The sequence below is a fragment of the Stigmatopora nigra genome, chromosome 5 (genome assembly GCF_051989575.1).
Source record: "Stigmatopora nigra isolate UIUO_SnigA chromosome 5, RoL_Snig_1.1, whole genome shotgun sequence".
Lineage (NCBI taxonomy): Eukaryota > Metazoa > Chordata > Actinopteri > Syngnathiformes > Syngnathidae > Stigmatopora > Stigmatopora nigra.
The window spans coordinates 4,797,598-4,813,856 of record NC_135512.1 but is presented as its reverse complement, the minus strand read 5'-3'; the positions used below and the strand labels follow the sequence as shown (position 1 = coordinate 4,813,856).

The 16,259-nt window shown below is 39.8% G+C and overlaps 1 protein-coding gene and 1 pseudogene across 1 annotated transcript; both read left to right on the top strand.

Annotated features, from left to right (window-relative positions):
* The first annotated feature begins 32 nt into the window (after positions 1-32).
* On the top strand, positions 33-15,298 carry LOC144197109 (unconventional myosin-Va). Its single transcript, XM_077717703.1, has 35 exons — positions 33-811; positions 1,465-1,575; positions 1,654-1,822; positions 2,112-2,256; positions 2,318-2,474; positions 2,610-2,753; positions 2,815-2,896; positions 3,075-3,179; positions 3,578-3,690; positions 3,761-4,029; positions 4,095-4,176; positions 4,878-5,018; positions 5,090-5,221; positions 5,288-5,371; positions 5,437-5,553; positions 5,629-5,726; positions 5,782-5,868; positions 6,026-6,346; positions 6,431-6,587; positions 6,959-7,198; positions 7,276-7,494; positions 7,560-7,653; positions 7,714-7,862; positions 8,266-8,460; positions 8,524-8,618; positions 8,685-8,793; positions 8,850-8,946; positions 9,034-9,156; positions 9,675-9,826; positions 9,905-9,994; positions 10,085-10,217; positions 10,281-10,536; positions 10,603-10,777; positions 13,752-13,832; positions 14,052-15,298. The coding sequence occupies exons 1-35, from the start codon at positions 674-676 to the stop codon at positions 14,211-14,213; spliced, it is 5,022 nt and encodes a 1,673-aa protein (XP_077573829.1). The 5' UTR covers positions 33-673; the 3' UTR covers positions 14,214-15,298.
* A 231-nt stretch (positions 15,299-15,529) lies between these two features.
* LOC144197299 (5S ribosomal RNA) lies at positions 15,530-15,647 on the top strand (annotated as a pseudogene).
* Positions 15,648-16,259: the final 612 nt, after the last annotated feature.

Sequence of the window (16,259 nt, the reverse complement as noted above, 5' to 3'; positions counted from 1 at the left end):
CAGTAATAATTAGATCTAGAATCTTGAGTTTAAGTGAAGTTTTTTTGTAATGTACTTTCAAGTATACATGTAAAGTATCTTGAAGTTAATTTTCCATAGTACATTCATTGTAAAACTAATGAGCATCAGGTTTGTCACCTGCTACAAGACAACTCTCATCCAACCAGCTGCAGGTGAACGTGACGCGCTTTCCCATAGATATCACGTATAGAAGACAAGATGTCTAAAGGCGGACTTGGTGGTTCAAGTTTTTAGTCGGCCATCTTGCGTCGGGTATTAAATTTGGCTCCATCCTCTTAATGGATGGGTAGTTTGTGATTTCTACACCAAAATACTCTTACTCTCTGAGGTCTTTTCAGGTTTTCAAATGATAGGTTGAATTATAAATTATGATAGCATATTATTAAGAGTCAAAAAGACTTAGAACATGTTTTAGGTATAGAATAAACTTGCTGTATCATTAAGGTTGATGACAAACCAAAGTAAAATGTTGATAATTGTGCAATCGACAGTTATTTGTAATCACACGGTGACATTCCGTGGACTACAACGTCCCAAGTTTAGTTAATGACTCCGTACTCATTTCAATTCAATTTGACGACACCTGCCCCCGTTGAATCTAACGTCACAGCAGACATCTAGCCTGATATATACATTTATATGATATCTATGGATGTTCCGCAGACACAGTGGACAAAGTGCGCTTTGGGCATTTTACCGAAAGGAATATTGCTGCTTATCACGTGGATGTCGTTTTTGTCTTCTTGGATGCATTTGGACCAAAATGGCAACACTGCAACTGTACACCAAGGTTGGCCTTTTTTATATTATACCACAAAGTTTAAGAAATAGTTTGATGACAAAAGTTTGTGAAATAGCATTCACCTCACCTGAATTGTTTGTGATAAATGCATGCTCTATAATTAGCTCAAACTTGTTATATTTCCATGAACTTTAACATCGGGCAAAGGTGTAGCAGAACAACCCAATTGAATATATGCTGAACAATATGATGTTTAATTAAAAATATTTTGGGAGTTTTGCATTACTCCATTTTTTTTGCAAATAACATTCTTAATTCTTGATTATTTAGGGTGGATGACTATTTGTGGTAGTTTACAAAAACTTACGCTCATAAATGTATGAATGAATTAGACGTTGTGCGCCGTCAATGGCAGTCAGTCACGTGATCTATACACCACAACTAAACAACTCATTTTGTTCATTTTAACTGCAATGTTGTGATGTGACAAATTGCTTTTCTAGGTTGATACATTACGCTTACTCATGTTAAATGTTTTGAGCATTCATAAACAACCACATAATGGTTAATCTGCATAGGTTTATAAAAACTGTGTTAATTTTTAACAATTTTAAGAGTTCTTTTTTTGCTGATGGCTGACAAATGTGTCATCAAGGCAAGTCTATGATGAAATTGAAATATAATCTTTTTTTTTTTGCAAGGGGGCCAGCGTGTGGATTCCTCATGTGGATGCAGTGTGGGTGTCAGCCCAACTCCTCCAAAACTACACACCTGGTGACCAGTTTGTGTTACTGCAGCTTCCCGGAGGAGAGGTAAGACAAAAAACTCCCACTTTTAAATGACTACAATCACAAAAACTAAGCAAAAAAAATGTCCTTTCTACCGGCTAGGAGGTCCGTCACCCTCTGGCGTCGCCATCTGACCTCCCCCCGTTAGCCAACCCTGACATCTCCGAGGGCGAGAGCAACCTGACGGCGCTCAGCTTCCTCCACGAGCCCGCTGTCCTGCACAACCTCCGCGTCCGTTTCTTGGACTACAACAGCATCTACACTTACTGCGGTGAGAAGACCCCAAAGAACGTGAAAAAAATGGTGCTCGGACGTTTGGTCGCCGGTCTTTTGGTCCCTTTTGGTCGCCGGTCAAATGTTGAGAGAGTTTACTGTTGAAGCCAGCTCTCAAAATTATATTCATGAGAGAGAGAGAGTTTAATATCTAAGAGAGAGAGTTTAATATCTATATACTGTTTAATATCGAAGTACATTCGACCGGCGACCAAAAGGGACCAAAAGACCGGGGACCAAACATCCGGTTCCGGAAAAAATAGGCTCAAACACGTTGTCGTTGCTAGGTATCGTGCTGGTGGCAATCAACCCATACGACGAGCTCCCCATCTACGGCGAGGAGGTGATCGATGCCTATGGCGGTCAGGACACGGCCGATATGGAGCCTCACATCTTCTCCGTGGCAGAAAACGCTTACCGAACCATGATAGGGTCTGTAGCCTCTTGATTTCTAACCATCGTCTTTTTATGCTCGCGTGCGTCTCCTTAACAGAGAAGAGAAGAACCAGTCAATCATCGTCAGCGGCGAATCCGGTTCGGGCAAGACGGTCTCGGCCAAATTCACTATGAGGTACTTTGCCGCCGTGGGTGGCGCCGCGCAGCAAACCAGCGTGGAGGACAAGGTGCTGGCATCCAACCCTATCATGGAGGTAAAGTACCAGAACAGTTAGAACTAAAAAATGTATTTTTGGGAGAAATTACATTGGGATGTTTTTCTCTGCTAGTCAGTAAATTGCCTGTTTATGTTTTTTTACGTCACACAAACCTATTTTACACACACACAGGCCATCGGGAATGCCAAAACTATACGGAACGACAACAGCAGTCGCTTCGGAAAGTACATCCAAATCGGTTTTGGAAGAAAAGGTGACATTATTGGGGCCAAAATGAGCACCTATCTGTTGGAAAAGTCCAGGGTGGTCTTTCAGGTATGCCAATATTTTCTAGCCAATCAAATGGGAGGATACTAAATGGATTTGTTTACATTAGGCAGCAGCAGAGAGGAACTACCACATCTTCTACCAGCTGTGTGCTTCTAGACAACTGCCTGAAATGAGATCGCTCAAACTGGGTGAGGTAACCTCTGCCAGTAGATGGAAAACAGTGTTCTCAGATATCCATAATTATTGTCTTTGCCAGTTGGTAAAATGGTATGGAAGATGGAGGTTTGGTGTAGATCTAGTTTAGGAATAAAGGGATTCTTGTCAAAGTTCTTGAATGTTTGTAAAATAATGTAATATTTGATTTAGCTGCTCCTGAAAATTTCCGTTACACAAACCAAGGAGGAGATGGAAACATTGGCACTGATGATGTGATGGAGATGGAGCGTACTCGAAATGCTTTCACCATCCTGGGTAAGTTGGAAGTTATTGACTTACATACACATTTAAAGTTGACATTTTGTCCATCTTGTTTTTGAGGGCCAAACGCAAACTGCTGTAGGATTTCCGATGTACAAATCGAGCCGTTATTAGAATGGATAGTTATTTACTCGCATATAAGCCGCACTTGATGACTGAATCAATGGTACGGCTTATATGTGCATAAAAAGACAAGGTGATGAAGACAAAACGTCAAAATTCAAGACCATGTGGCCGATAAGATCATTTATTTCAAAATACAGAAAAGATAAACAGATAAAATGCTAAAAAAAAAAAATTGAATGTCAATGTCACCAAAATTGACCATATCGATTAAAAATAGCCATCAATGAAATTGACAAATTGGCTGTAGTTTCCTATTCCCCGTTCAGGTGTGCTTCCTGACCAGCAAATGGAACTCTTCACAATAATGGCAGCAGTCCTCCACTTGGGAAATGTGAAGATTCAAGGCAGTGGACGAAATTCAGACCGTAGTTACATCGATGTGAGTCAAAATCACATTTGAAAAGGTCCTTAAAATCGATGAAAATGTCAATCTTGTCATCTCCTTCTAGGCTGATGACACTTGGTTAGCCATGTGCTCCAAGCTACTCGGGGTGGAGGCCGCCCACATGTCCCACTGGCTCTGCCACCGTAGGTTGGCGCTAGCTGGAGACACTGTAGTCAAGCCCATGGCGGCCCGACAGGCCGCGGACGCTCGAGACGCTCTAGCTAAACATATCTACGAGCAGATGTTTAAGTGGACCGTGCGTAGACTTAACTCTGCTCTGCGCAGCCAGGCGGGTCAAGCCAAAACCTTTATTGGGGTGTTGGACATCTACGGGTGAGCTGGCTCTATATTTTTCACTACGAGGTTCGCTATCAACTTTCAAGTGTTTTTGTGTGCAGTTTTGAGACTTTTGAGCGCAACAGCTTTGAGCAGTTCTGTATCAACTATGCCAATGAAAAACTGCAACAGCAGTTCAACAGGGTAAGCTAATTTTATTCAGTAATTCAGTTAAATTCATTTTTTGCATCGTTTATTGCCGTCAAGGGAAATTATTTTGTATTATGATGGATTAACAAAGCAGTTTCTGTAATGTGGACTTTGTATCGAGCTTTGTGGAACACCCTATTAAACGTAACTTTTTTTTAAAACTTCCTACTGTAATGATGCCATTTAGTGTAAAAATAGATTACAGAACTTTTTTTCCACAAAAAACGACATAGTATAGTAAGCCGTTTTTTTTTGCAAAAAAACGACATAGTATAGTAAGGCTGTTTTTCGCAAAAAAACAACATAGTATAGAAAAATAGAAACATTTTACATCTAAGATTACCTCAAAAAGGCTAAAAGTACTGTGAAAATGATTAAATAAATGAATAAAATACAGTAAATTAGACGACCCAAGTATTTAAGAAAAAAAACAAGTACTGTATTTTCAGGACTATAATGCACACTTAAAAGTCTTTAATTTTCTCCAAAATACACATGGGCGTGTGCTTTACATATGGAAAAAAAAATAAAATGTGTCATTCATTGAGGGTCCGCCTTATAGCCATGAAAATACGGTATTTAGAATTTCTATTAAGCTTTGTGGAACAACCCAAGCGTCAATCTCCCAAAGATCTTTCTCTCTTCAATGATAATTTCTTTGGATCACTATAAATCAAACCCTTTCCTTTCCCCAGCATGTCTTCCATCTGGAACAAGAAGAGTACATCCGTGAGGAGCTGGCCTGGAGCAGAATCGACTTCAGCGACAATCAGCAGTGTATCCACCTCATCGAAGGACAACTGGGCATCTTGGACCTCCTGGACGAGGAATGCAAAGTCAGTAGTGGATACTCTCAAACAAATATAGACTGCTTGAAGGTTTCTAATCGTCCATTTTGACCAAAAAGATGCCTAAAGGCTCAGACGACAGCTGGATCCAGAAGCTGTACGTCCAGCACCTGACTAACAACTCGCACCCCCATTTCCGCAAACCTCGCATGTCCAACAGCGCCTTCGTCATCCTTCACTTTGCTGACGACGTACGTGAAGCCGCACTCTTACATTTTCTCCAGTCAAAGCATTACACAACGCCTATGTTGGTGCAGGTGCAGTACGAATGCGGCGGATTCCTCGACAAGAATCGGGACACCGTCTTCGAGGAGCTGGTCAACATTTTGAGAGCCAGTCAGGTAGTCAACCGAGGTCTAAAATCCACTAAAAATCAACATTCTTACTCACTACGCATGTATCATAGTCAGAGCTGGTGGCTGAGTTATTCCAACAGCAAGCAAAAACACCCAACATGGCCAACGGAAACATCCATTCAGGAAGAACAACACGCAGAGGACACAAATTAACTGTGGGATTCCAGGTGAACTTTTACCTTTCTCCTTCCCAATACCTTCTCCATTGTTTCCCAATGTCATTTTGTTTCTTTTCCTTCCAGTTCCGCCTGTCTTTACAGATGTTGATGGACACTTTGAACAGCACCACGCCTCACTACGTGCGATGTATCAAACCCAACGATCTTAAGGAGCCCTTTATGTAAGTCCTTCTTTAGGTCTCATGGATCAAAACTGAAAACAATGTACTTTTTTAGGTTTGACCCGAAGAGGACGGTGCAACAGCTGAGAGCTTGCGGGGTGCTGGAGACCATCCGAATCAGCGCGGCCGGTTTTCCATCCAGGTTAACATGCTTTTTAAGCCTTACTAGTACAATCACTGAGAAAACACAGTATTTATAGCCTATTGACTTTGGGACCCACAACAATTGTCATTGGCAGTCATTATTTTTGACCAAAAAACCTGAAATGACGGGTTTCATTTTTTTTTTATTTGCTCAGATGGTCATACGAGGAGTTCTTCATTAGGTATCGCGTTCTACTACAAGGGTCCCAGCGCCGTGGAGAGCCCCGGGTTGCCTGTCGACAGGCCTTACCTCAGCTCATCCCTGACTCGGACCAATACGTCTTCGGAAAGACCAAAGTTTTTTTCCGAGCCGGGCAGGTGGCTCTTCTAGAAAAGCTACGAGCGGAAAGATTACGAACGGCTGCTGTGATCCTTCAGAGTTGGGTGAAGGGTTGGCTGACCCGCATTCACTATAGCAGAACCCTTATGGCCATCACCACAATACAAAGATACTGGCGTGGAGGTTTGGCTAGACGGTGTGTCAGTCGGATTTTTTCTCCCATTCCTGTATTTTTACCATAAAACTCACATTCTGTTGATTTTATTTTGGTCTGCTCCAGTTTAGGGAAGACCCTGCGCTATACTAGGGCTGCTTTACTAATCCAGAAGACATATCGTATGCTGGTAGACAGACACATGTTCCTCCTAGTCCGACAAGCCGCCATCACCATCCAGGCCTTTGCAAGAGGAACGCAAACCCGTCGTCACTATCAACAGGTTAGTGTTGGTAATGTACTTAAGCGTATTGTTGAACAAACACATTTTTAAACCAATTATTTAAGCGTTTATGTATCTCTTAAAGAGACATGAGTATGTATATAAAGCACTGTCGCTAAAGGGCGCTAAATTGTAGCATAAAGTTGTGTAACACGTTTGAAGTGTCCAAGATTCATGGATCACTTGGCGAACTGTCACTGCAAAACATGGTATTGGACTTTTTGTTTTGTTTTTTGGGTTTTTTTGTGTGTGTTTTTTTTGTATTTTTTGGGGTGGGAGGGTGTTAGATAGATACCCCTCCATAGTAATGGCATAACTTCCTTGTTAAACACAAAATGCCTGAATGAGAAACCTTCGTTTCCTTTGTTTAGATGCTCGCCGAGCGAGCTGCCATACTCCTCCAGGCCCGAGTGCGAGGGTGGTTGGCGAGAAGGACCTTTGCCAGATTCCGGGCGGCTGTAGTGTTTGTACAGTGTTGCGTGCGTCGTAAGGCTGCCAGGAAGGAGCTGCTGAAACTGAAAACCGAAGCCCGCTCAGTGGAGAGGTATCGAGAGCTCAACAAAGGCATGGAGGTGAAATTGATTCAGCTGCAGATGAAAGTGCACCAGGAGGTTTGTCATTTAAAAAAAACACAGACTTTTACCTTCTAAAATGGTAAATAGTTAACTTTCTGATTGATGCATTCCAGGCCAGAGAAAGCGCCATCCTTCAAGAGAGTCTGCGTGCCGAACGAGACGCGGCAATTGTGAAAGTATCTGCTCTGAGGGCGAAAATTGAGAAACTAGAAGCAAGCCAGAAGAGCACCGCTCCTACTCCGTCGCTCTTTTCCGTCGTCAGCCAGGAGGTGGAGCAACAAAAGAGGCGAGCAGAAGAGAAGGCTGCTCAGGAGCACCTCCAGATGGCACAAGTAACGAACAAAATGACCGTTTCTGGGTTTTACGCGGGACTTTAAACTTTTTCTGTTTTATGAAGGAAGTGGAAACGTTGCAGAAAGAGAAAGCATCACGCAGCGCAGAAGCAGAACGTCTCTCGGCACGCTTGCTACAGCAGGAAGAAGCTCAAGAAGGTAAATGCTATATCCTTGGATCCGATATCCTTACCTTCTAACACTTTGTGACTTGGGCAGCTCTTGTGCAACATGCTGTGTCTGAGGCCATGGCGGCCGTGAGGGCGGAACTGGATGAAGAAAGAGGGAAGCACCAGGGCCTCCTGAGAGAGTTCACCAGGCTGGAACAGCGATATGACAACTTGAAGGAGATGAGCCAGCTTACTGAGGTTCATAATTATTTTGTCTATTGTCAGTGGTTCTATAAAATGCCATACTTGCACCTTTATGTCAGGTATCCCTTTTTAATTCCCGTCGTCAACTCTGTACTGAATTTCATTCGTTTTCGTATTGCGACTCGTCACACGATAAAGTCAACGAGTCTATTACATTTTCCATTTAGTCAAAGGCCTTCTGACAAAATCCCAGCCTTTCGATTACATTATTAGTTTCAACTTTGCAGAGGCAAACCGTGACAAAAATACATTGTCTTGAACAATCTCATTGTGGATATGTGTGAGTCTTGAGATTTTTTCAATGTTTTTTAATGAGATTTAGTCATTTCATTGGTATGTACAAATCAAGATAGCAAGACTTAAAGCTATGGAGTGAAAATTTAACATCACTTTGCAGGACACTAGCCGATTGAGGAGAAACGAGTCAACACTCAACTGGGAGCCCCTATCGCCCTCCCCTCAATCCCTCACTCCACTCGGCCTCTCCCCCTTCTCATCCACCTTCCCATCTCCAGAGGAGGTGCGCCGGGTCAGCGTGACATCTCCCACCGCCGATGGAAGATTCACCGAATGCAGTTCGGAAACTCTGATGGTTTGTAACAATTTCTCCTCATTGTCTTGTAATGTGACAGTTAATATGAATTTCCTATTCCAGGACCAGCTGATGGACAAAATGGGTTTAACCAAAGAGATCAAGTTGGAAGGAGACGACCTGGCCAACGCGTATGATGCAGTACGAGTGGCCAATAAGTAAGTTTTAGACTCTTTCCATAGAGGAAGCACTCACTTAGGATTTGTTTTTCTTGGCATATTTAGGCTTTTAGAGGGCCAGTTGCTGAGTCAGCGCAGTCAGTGGGAGGAAGAAGTGGAACGCTTGAGGGCTCAGCTCATCCGGGTCAGCTCGGGTTCATCTAGTCATCAACAGGTAGTGTGTCCCTTGTCCACGCCAAGTGTTTTTGTTTCATTTTTTTATGCGCGAAGGACCTCTTGGCGGCCCGCGAGCAAGAGTGCACGACGCTGAGGAAGGAAATTAAGGAACTTCGGAACAGCGCTTCAATTCGACGACTACTTACCCAAGGTGAGAGAATGCCATTTTTGGATGGATTATACTTTTTATATGCATGTCCGCACCTCACAAATTTTATTGATGATTTTTTTTCTGCAGTTTTCCCTTCCGCATTTTCTTCTGAAAGTACTCCGTCACTGCAGCAGCAAACACCCACAGTTGTTGGTTTACTTGAATGTAGGAGACGAGACGAGAGCAAGCTCATCAAAAATCTCATCACTGGTCAGTTGTTTTTATTTGGTTGACTTCTTGGTTCAAAATCAACTACGACTGGCCAACTCGGAAACTACACTTTGCTAAGTCGTTTTTTGTGGAAAAAACGCCTTACTATATACTATGTCGTCTTTTGCAAAAACAACGCTTTACTATACCATGTCGTTTTTTTTGTGGGAAAAAAAGCCTTACTATACTATGTCGTTTTTTTGCGAGAAAACGCCTTACTATGTTGTTTTTTTGCGAGAAAACGCCTTACTATGTTGTTTTTTTGCGAGAAAACGCCTTACTATGTCGTTTTTTGCGAGAAAACGCCTTACTATACTATGTCGTTTTTTGCGAGAAAATGCCTTACTATACTATGTCGTTTTTTTGCGAGAAAACGCCTTACTATACTATGTCGTTTTTTTGCGAGAAAACGCCTTACTATACTATGTCGTTTTTTTTGCGAGAAAACGCCTTACTATACTATGTCGTTTTTTTGTGAGAAAACGCCTTACTATACTATGTTGTTTTTTTTATTCCAGACGTGCGTGCAGACGTGGCTGTGACACTCTTGCCCGGACTGGCGGCCAACGTGGTCTACCTATGTGTTCGGCAGGCGGATAGAAGAGGCGATCAAAGCGGCGCTTTGTCGCTATGTCGCGCTGCTGTCGCTTCTATGAAAACGACTCTGAAGGTAAATCCAGCAAATACACGATCCAATGTGCAACAATATTTTTAATATAGCGATATGTACCTTCTCTTTTTGATACAGAAGCACAATAATGATTTAGACATGACCGCTTTATGGCTGAAAAACATCAGTTTGTTTCATGACCTGCTCAATAAGTACAACACCAAAGAGGTACAGTAGTGTGTGTGTGTGATGGAGTCCAGTTCTGATATCACACAAACCTACTTACTTGACTTTTGGAAATCTCATTGGTCATTTCAGAAACGCGATCCCGAGGACTTTTCCTCACTAACTATTGACGTGAAAGATTTGCGCCACTCGCTGAGCGAACTTCGGATCCAAGCTTACCAACAGCTCGTCTCCATCACTGAGAAACGCCTGCATTCCTTCATAGGTAACCCTTTTCTTGACTTTAACTTTTAATTTCAACTCTCAACTTCCTTCTTCTGCCACTCAGCCGGAGCGTTATTGGAGAGCGAAGATTTTCCCGCGACTCCCGGTCGCAGAACAGCCTCCGAGCCAGAAGATGGCGGCGTTTCCGGCGCGCTAAAAGAACTAACGGCCCTTCACGTCGCCATGTCCCGTCAGGCTTTGCCCGCGGCGCTGATAGAGCGCGCCTTCCACCAACTCACCCACTTTGCGGCCGCCTCGGCGCTCAACAGTTTGCTGCTTCGAAAGGACGCCTGTTGCTGCAGTCGTGGAATCCATATACGGTAACGTCCCTCAAAACGGAACAAGGCGGGAAGATGAAATGCGTCTTTTTTGCCGTCGTCGTTCAGGCTCAACGTGAGTCGGCTGGAGGAGTGGCTGCAGAGCCGACAACTGCGCACGGAGGGTGCCGCGTCCTCGCTGGCGCCGCTCATTCAAGCCGCTCAGCTGCTTCAAGTAGGCAAGAATTCTCCGTCTGATGCGCAGGCCCTGGTGCAAGCGTGCAGTGCTCTCAACAGCCAGCAGGTGAGCAACTAACTCAACTTTTTTATGGGAAGGAAATTAGTAGCTTTTCTTTAAAAAACGACATTGTATAGTAAGGCTGTTTTTCTTAACGGACATAGTATAGTAAGGCTTTTTTTTGTAAAAAAAACGACATAGTATAGTAAGGCTTTTTTCGTAAAAAAACGACATAGTATAGTAAGGCTTTTTTCTTAAACGACATAGTATAGTAAGGCTTTTTTTTCGTAAAAAACGACATAGTATAGTAAGGCTTTTTTCTTTAAAAAAACGACATAGTATAGTAAGGCTTTTTCTCTTCAAAAACGACATAGTATAGTAAGGCTTTTTTTCGTAAAAAAACAACATAGTATAGTAAGGCTTTTTTTCGTAAAAAAACGACATAGTATAGTAAGGCTTTTTTCTTAAAAAAACGACATAGTATAGTAAGGCTTTTTTCTTTAAAAAAAACGACATAGTATAGAAAGGCTTTTTCTCTTCAAAAACGACTTAGTATAGTAAGGCTTTTTTTCTTAAAAAACGACATAGTATAGTAAGGCTTTTTTTCGTAAAAAACGACATAGTATAGTAAGGCTTTTTTTTTGTAAAAAACGACATAGTATAGTAAGGCTTTTTTTCGTAAAAAAACAACATAGTATAGTAAGGCTTTTTTTCGTAAAAAAACAACATAGTATAGTAAGGCTTTTTTTCGTAAAAAACGACATAGTATAGTAAGGCTTTTTTTCGTAAAAAACGACATAGTATAGTAAGGCTTTTTTTTCGTAAAAAACGACATAGTATAGTAAGGCTTTTTGCCTTCAAAAAACGACATAGTATAGTATGGCTTTTTTTCGTGAAAAACGACATAGTATAGTAAGGCTTTTTTGCTTAAAAAACGACGTAGTATAGTAAGGCTTTTTTTCGTAAAAAAACGACATAGTATAGTAAGGCTTTTTTTTCGTTAAAAACGACATAGTATAGTAAGGCTTTTTGCCTTCAATAAACGACATAGTATAGTAAGGCTTTTTCTCGTAAAAAACGACATAGTATAGTAAGGCTTTTTTTTGTCAAAAAACGACATAGTATAGTAAGGCTTTTTTTCGTCAAAAAACAACATAGTATAGTAAGGCTTTTTTTCGTCAAAAAATGACATAGTATAGTAAGGCTTTTTTTCGTCAAAAAATGACATAGTATAGTAAGGCTTTTTTTCGTCAAAAAACGACATAGTATAGTAAGGCTTTTTTTGTCAAAAAACGACATACTATAGTAAGGCTTTTTTTCGTCAAAAAACGACATAGTATAGTAAGGCTTTTTTTGTCAAAAAACGACATAGTATAGTAAGGCTTTTTTTCGTCAAAAAATGACATAGTATAGTAAGGCTTTTTTTCGTCAAAAAACGACATAGTATAGTAAGGCTTTTTTTGTCAAAAAACGACATACTATAGTAAGGCTTTTTTTTGTCAAAAAACGACATAGTATAGTAAGGCTTTTTTTTGTCAAAAAACAACATAGTATAGTAAGGCTTTTTTTGTCAAAAAACGACATAGTATAGTAAGGCTTTTTTTCGTCAAAAAACGACATAGTATAGTAAGGCTTTTTTTCGTCAAAAAATGACATAGTATAGTAAGGCTTTTTTTCGTCAAAAAACGACATAGTATAGTAAGGCTTTTTTTGTCAAAAAACGACATACTATAGTAAGGCTTTTTTTTCGTTAAAAATGACATAGTATAGTAAGGCTTTTTGCCTTCAAAAAACGACATAGTATAGTAAGGCTTTTTTTCGTAAAAAACGACATAGTATAGTAAGGCTTTTTTTCGTAAAAAACGACATAGTATAGTAAGGCTTTTTGCCTTCAAAAAACGACATAGTATAGTATGGCTTTTTTTCGTGAAAAACGACATAGTATAGTAAGGCTTTTTTGCTTAAAAAACGACATAGTATAGTAAGGCTTTTTTTCGTAAAAAAACGACATAGTATAGTAAGGCTTTTTTTTCGTTAAAAACGACATAGTATAGTAAGGCTTTTTGCCTTCAATAAACGACATAGTATAGTAAGGCTTTTTCTCGTAAAAAACGACATAGTATAGTAAGGCTTTTTTTCGTCAAAAAACGACATAGTATAGTAAGGCTTTCTTTCGTCAAAAAACAACATAGTATAGTAAGGCTTTTTTTCGTCAAAAAACAACATAGTATAGTAAGGCTTTTTTTCGTCAAAAAATGACATAGTATAGTAAGGCTTTTTTTCGTCAAAAAACGACATAGTATAGTAAGGCTTTTTTTGTCAAAAAACGACATACTATAGTAAGGCTTTTTTTAGTCAAAAAACGACATAGTATAGTAAGGCTTTTTTTCGTCAAAAAACGACATAGTATAGTAAGGCTTTTTTTCGTCAAAAAACGACATAGTATAGTAAGGCTTTTTTTTCGTAAAAAACGACATAGTATAGTAAGGCTTTTTTCGTAAAAAACGACATAGTATAGTAAGGCTTTTTTCGTAAAAAACGACATAGTATAGTAAGGCTTTTTTTCTTAAAAAACGACATAGTATAGTAAGGCTTTTTTCGTAAAAAACGACATAGTATAGTAAGGCTTTTTTCGTAAAAAACGACATAGTATAGTAAGGCTTTTTTCGTAAAAAACGACATAGTATAGTAAGGCTTTTTTCGTAAAAAACGACATAGTATATAGTAAGGCTTTTTTCGTAAAAAACGACATAGTATAGTAAGGCTTTTTTCGTAAAAAACGACATAGTATAGTAAGGCTTTTTTCGTAAAAAACGACATAGTATAGTAAGGCTTTTTTCGTAAAAAACGACATAGTATAGTAAGGCTTTTTTCGTAAAAAACGACATAGTATAGTAAGGCTATTTTCGTAAAAAACGACATAGTAACATAGTATAGCATGGCTTTTTCATGGATACTAAACAGCATTTTCTTGTTTTTGTTTAGTTTTATTATTCATGCTTATTCAGGCTATTAAAATAAGCATCCCGTTTTATCTTAGATTGTAAAGCTTCTCAGCAACTACACCCCACACGGCGACTTTGATGAAAGGGTCACGGTCAATTTCATCCGCGTGGTTCAGGTAAAGGCCAACTTCTATTTAATAACAAAACAGCTCAGCTAATCTTAAGATATTTCTTCTAGAACCAATCTTCCATCCTCTATAAAAGTGTGTACAGGCATAAAATGAATACATCATTAGCTTTTTTTAAAAATTGACCCTTAAAAATTGTTCATTTAAGAAAGACATACATTTTTACTATCATTGATTATATTACATCTTCTATTTTGGCTTTTTCAGGGTCTTCTTAAACATGGCGCAGACTCTCAATCGCGACAGCTCTTCTTGGACGTCAAGCAAGTATTTCCCGTCACGTTTCCTAATGAGGAACCACCAGCCATGTGCGCAGATCAGCTGATCATCCCGGAGACCCTTAAGATATCCTTCCTGCGAAAAGTCTGATCATTATCAAGACAATAACATTTTCCATCATTAGTTTTTCTTTTTTATTGGAAGCAGAACACAACGTCGCATACGATTCCAGCAACTTCCAAAACAAAAAAATGTAAAAAAAACAAAAAAAAAAACATTATAAACATCTTGTGTATAAAAAATGTACCATGCAGCTACTTTACAACACTTCATATCATCATGGGTGAAACATATTTCCAAACATTTCTGAAAAATAGAAAAGATATCAAAATAAAGTAGACAACATCAAAATATTACACGTGCTGGCACAATACATTTTGAAAAAATTGGAAACCATTTCATTGCAACGTTCTTATTAACATGCACCATTAGTGGGAATTCAAGACAGTGCACGATGGGCAAAACATGCACGACTTCTTCCCATGGTTGTGTGCTTTATATCATATCAATTTTTACTTGTGCTTCCATTGCTAAATTTCTGCACGTCATTGAAAAATCGGCGATGTGTCTACGTATTCTCTGGAAAGGAAACAAAATGTACCTGTCACACAGATACTTCTCCATTTGGCTAATTTGACCTGCCCTCCAGATACGCACACATAGAGGTATGGACAGATGCACAGTAACATTCACGCACAAGACCAGCGTCTCTAGTCACACTGAAAAGAAGAAAATAGGTGTATTATCAAAATCAAGTCATAAGTTGTAAACTGAGTAGGAAAAAGTGGTATTTTGTAAGTTAAATTGTGATGTTAAAGTGTATAACGGAATGAAATATTCAAAGAATGTAATGTGGGGAAGAAACAAGTTAAAAAGTCTTTTGAGAATGTGAATGAGGCTAAATACTTGTTTAAAATGTCTTTAGTGTTTAGAGTTGTTCCACTAAGATTGGCCAAAATACATCTCATAGCTTGTGTAGAAACATTTCTAGTTTTTGTGTGTAACATTTGGTATTTTTATCTTTTCAGGTTAAGAAATGGCGTTCATTTCAAGAGACTAGACCTTTTGCGTGATGAGTATGCTTAAACTCAGTCACCGAAGACAGTGCAGCATTCTTTCACAAAGTCTTCAAAGAAGGTACCAACTACAAAACAAATTGGGACTTGGCACCAAAAATGTCAAGAAAAGGACTGGAATGTGACGTTCCATACTTGCACTCAGGTAGGACTCACAAACTCGCTCCACTGTCTCAAAATTATTAACCTACGAAATGGGGTCAAACATATTGGAACACGTTGTATTAGTGGCCTAGACTCAATGAAAATTGTGCACTAAAACAGGTTAAAGTTTGGTTTTGCAAAAAATATAGGTGCTACTCAAAATATTAGCTCTTATGTCTTAGTTAGGCTTATGCCATATTACACTGAAAACACCTAATCATGTCTGATCTTGGAAGTTAAGCAGGTTCGGTCCTGGTTAGTACTTGGATGGGAGACCGTCTGGGAATACCAGGTGCTTTAAGCTCTTATGTTACGAAAGACAATTAGCACAAGTGCTCGCTTAGCCTGTTAGAAGCAGTACAAACTCTAATTATACAGTCTCTTAGGGAAGGCCCATGGCCTGAGTGGTTAGTGCATTACCCTCTGCAGCCTCACACAATACCGCCTGGGATTTGAACCCACGCGGCAGTAGGTGTGAGGTTGCAGAGGGTAACGCACTAACCACTCAGGCCACAGGCTTCCCTTAAGAGTCTCTGTAAATTAGAGATTCAATTGCTTCTCACAGGATAAGCTAGCATTTTAGCTAATTTCTCTTCGTAATATTAGACCTTAAAGTACCTGGTACACCCAGTTGGTCTCCCATCCAAGTACTAACCAGGTCCGATCCCGCTTATCTTCTGAGATCAGACGTGGTCTGGCATTTTCAAGGTATTATGCCATAAGCCGAAGTAGGACAAGAGATCCAAAAGTTTGGGTAGCATCTATAATTTTAGCAAAAAAAAACTTTTACCTATTTAGTGCACATTTTTCATTGAGAGAGACCCACAAATTTAGGGTGTCCCAAAATGTTTGACAACATGTAGTAGGCCAATAAATTTGAGACAATAGAGACAGTGGAATGGGTTTGTGAAACCTA

Bases quoted from the DNA above. Each gene is read 5' to 3' on its own strand.
- LOC144197109 (XM_077717703.1), top strand. From the start codon at position 674: ATGTTCCGCAGACACAGTGGACAAAGTGCGCTTTGGGCATTTTACCGA. The intron at 1,823-2,111 runs GTGAGAAGACCC...TGTCGTTGCTAG, and splicing joins CAGCATCTACACTTACTGCG to GTATCGTGCTGGTGGCAATC. The intron at 4,030-4,094 runs GTGAGCTGGCTC...TTTTGTGTGCAG, and splicing joins GGGGTGTTGGACATCTACGG to TTTTGAGACTTTTGAGCGCA.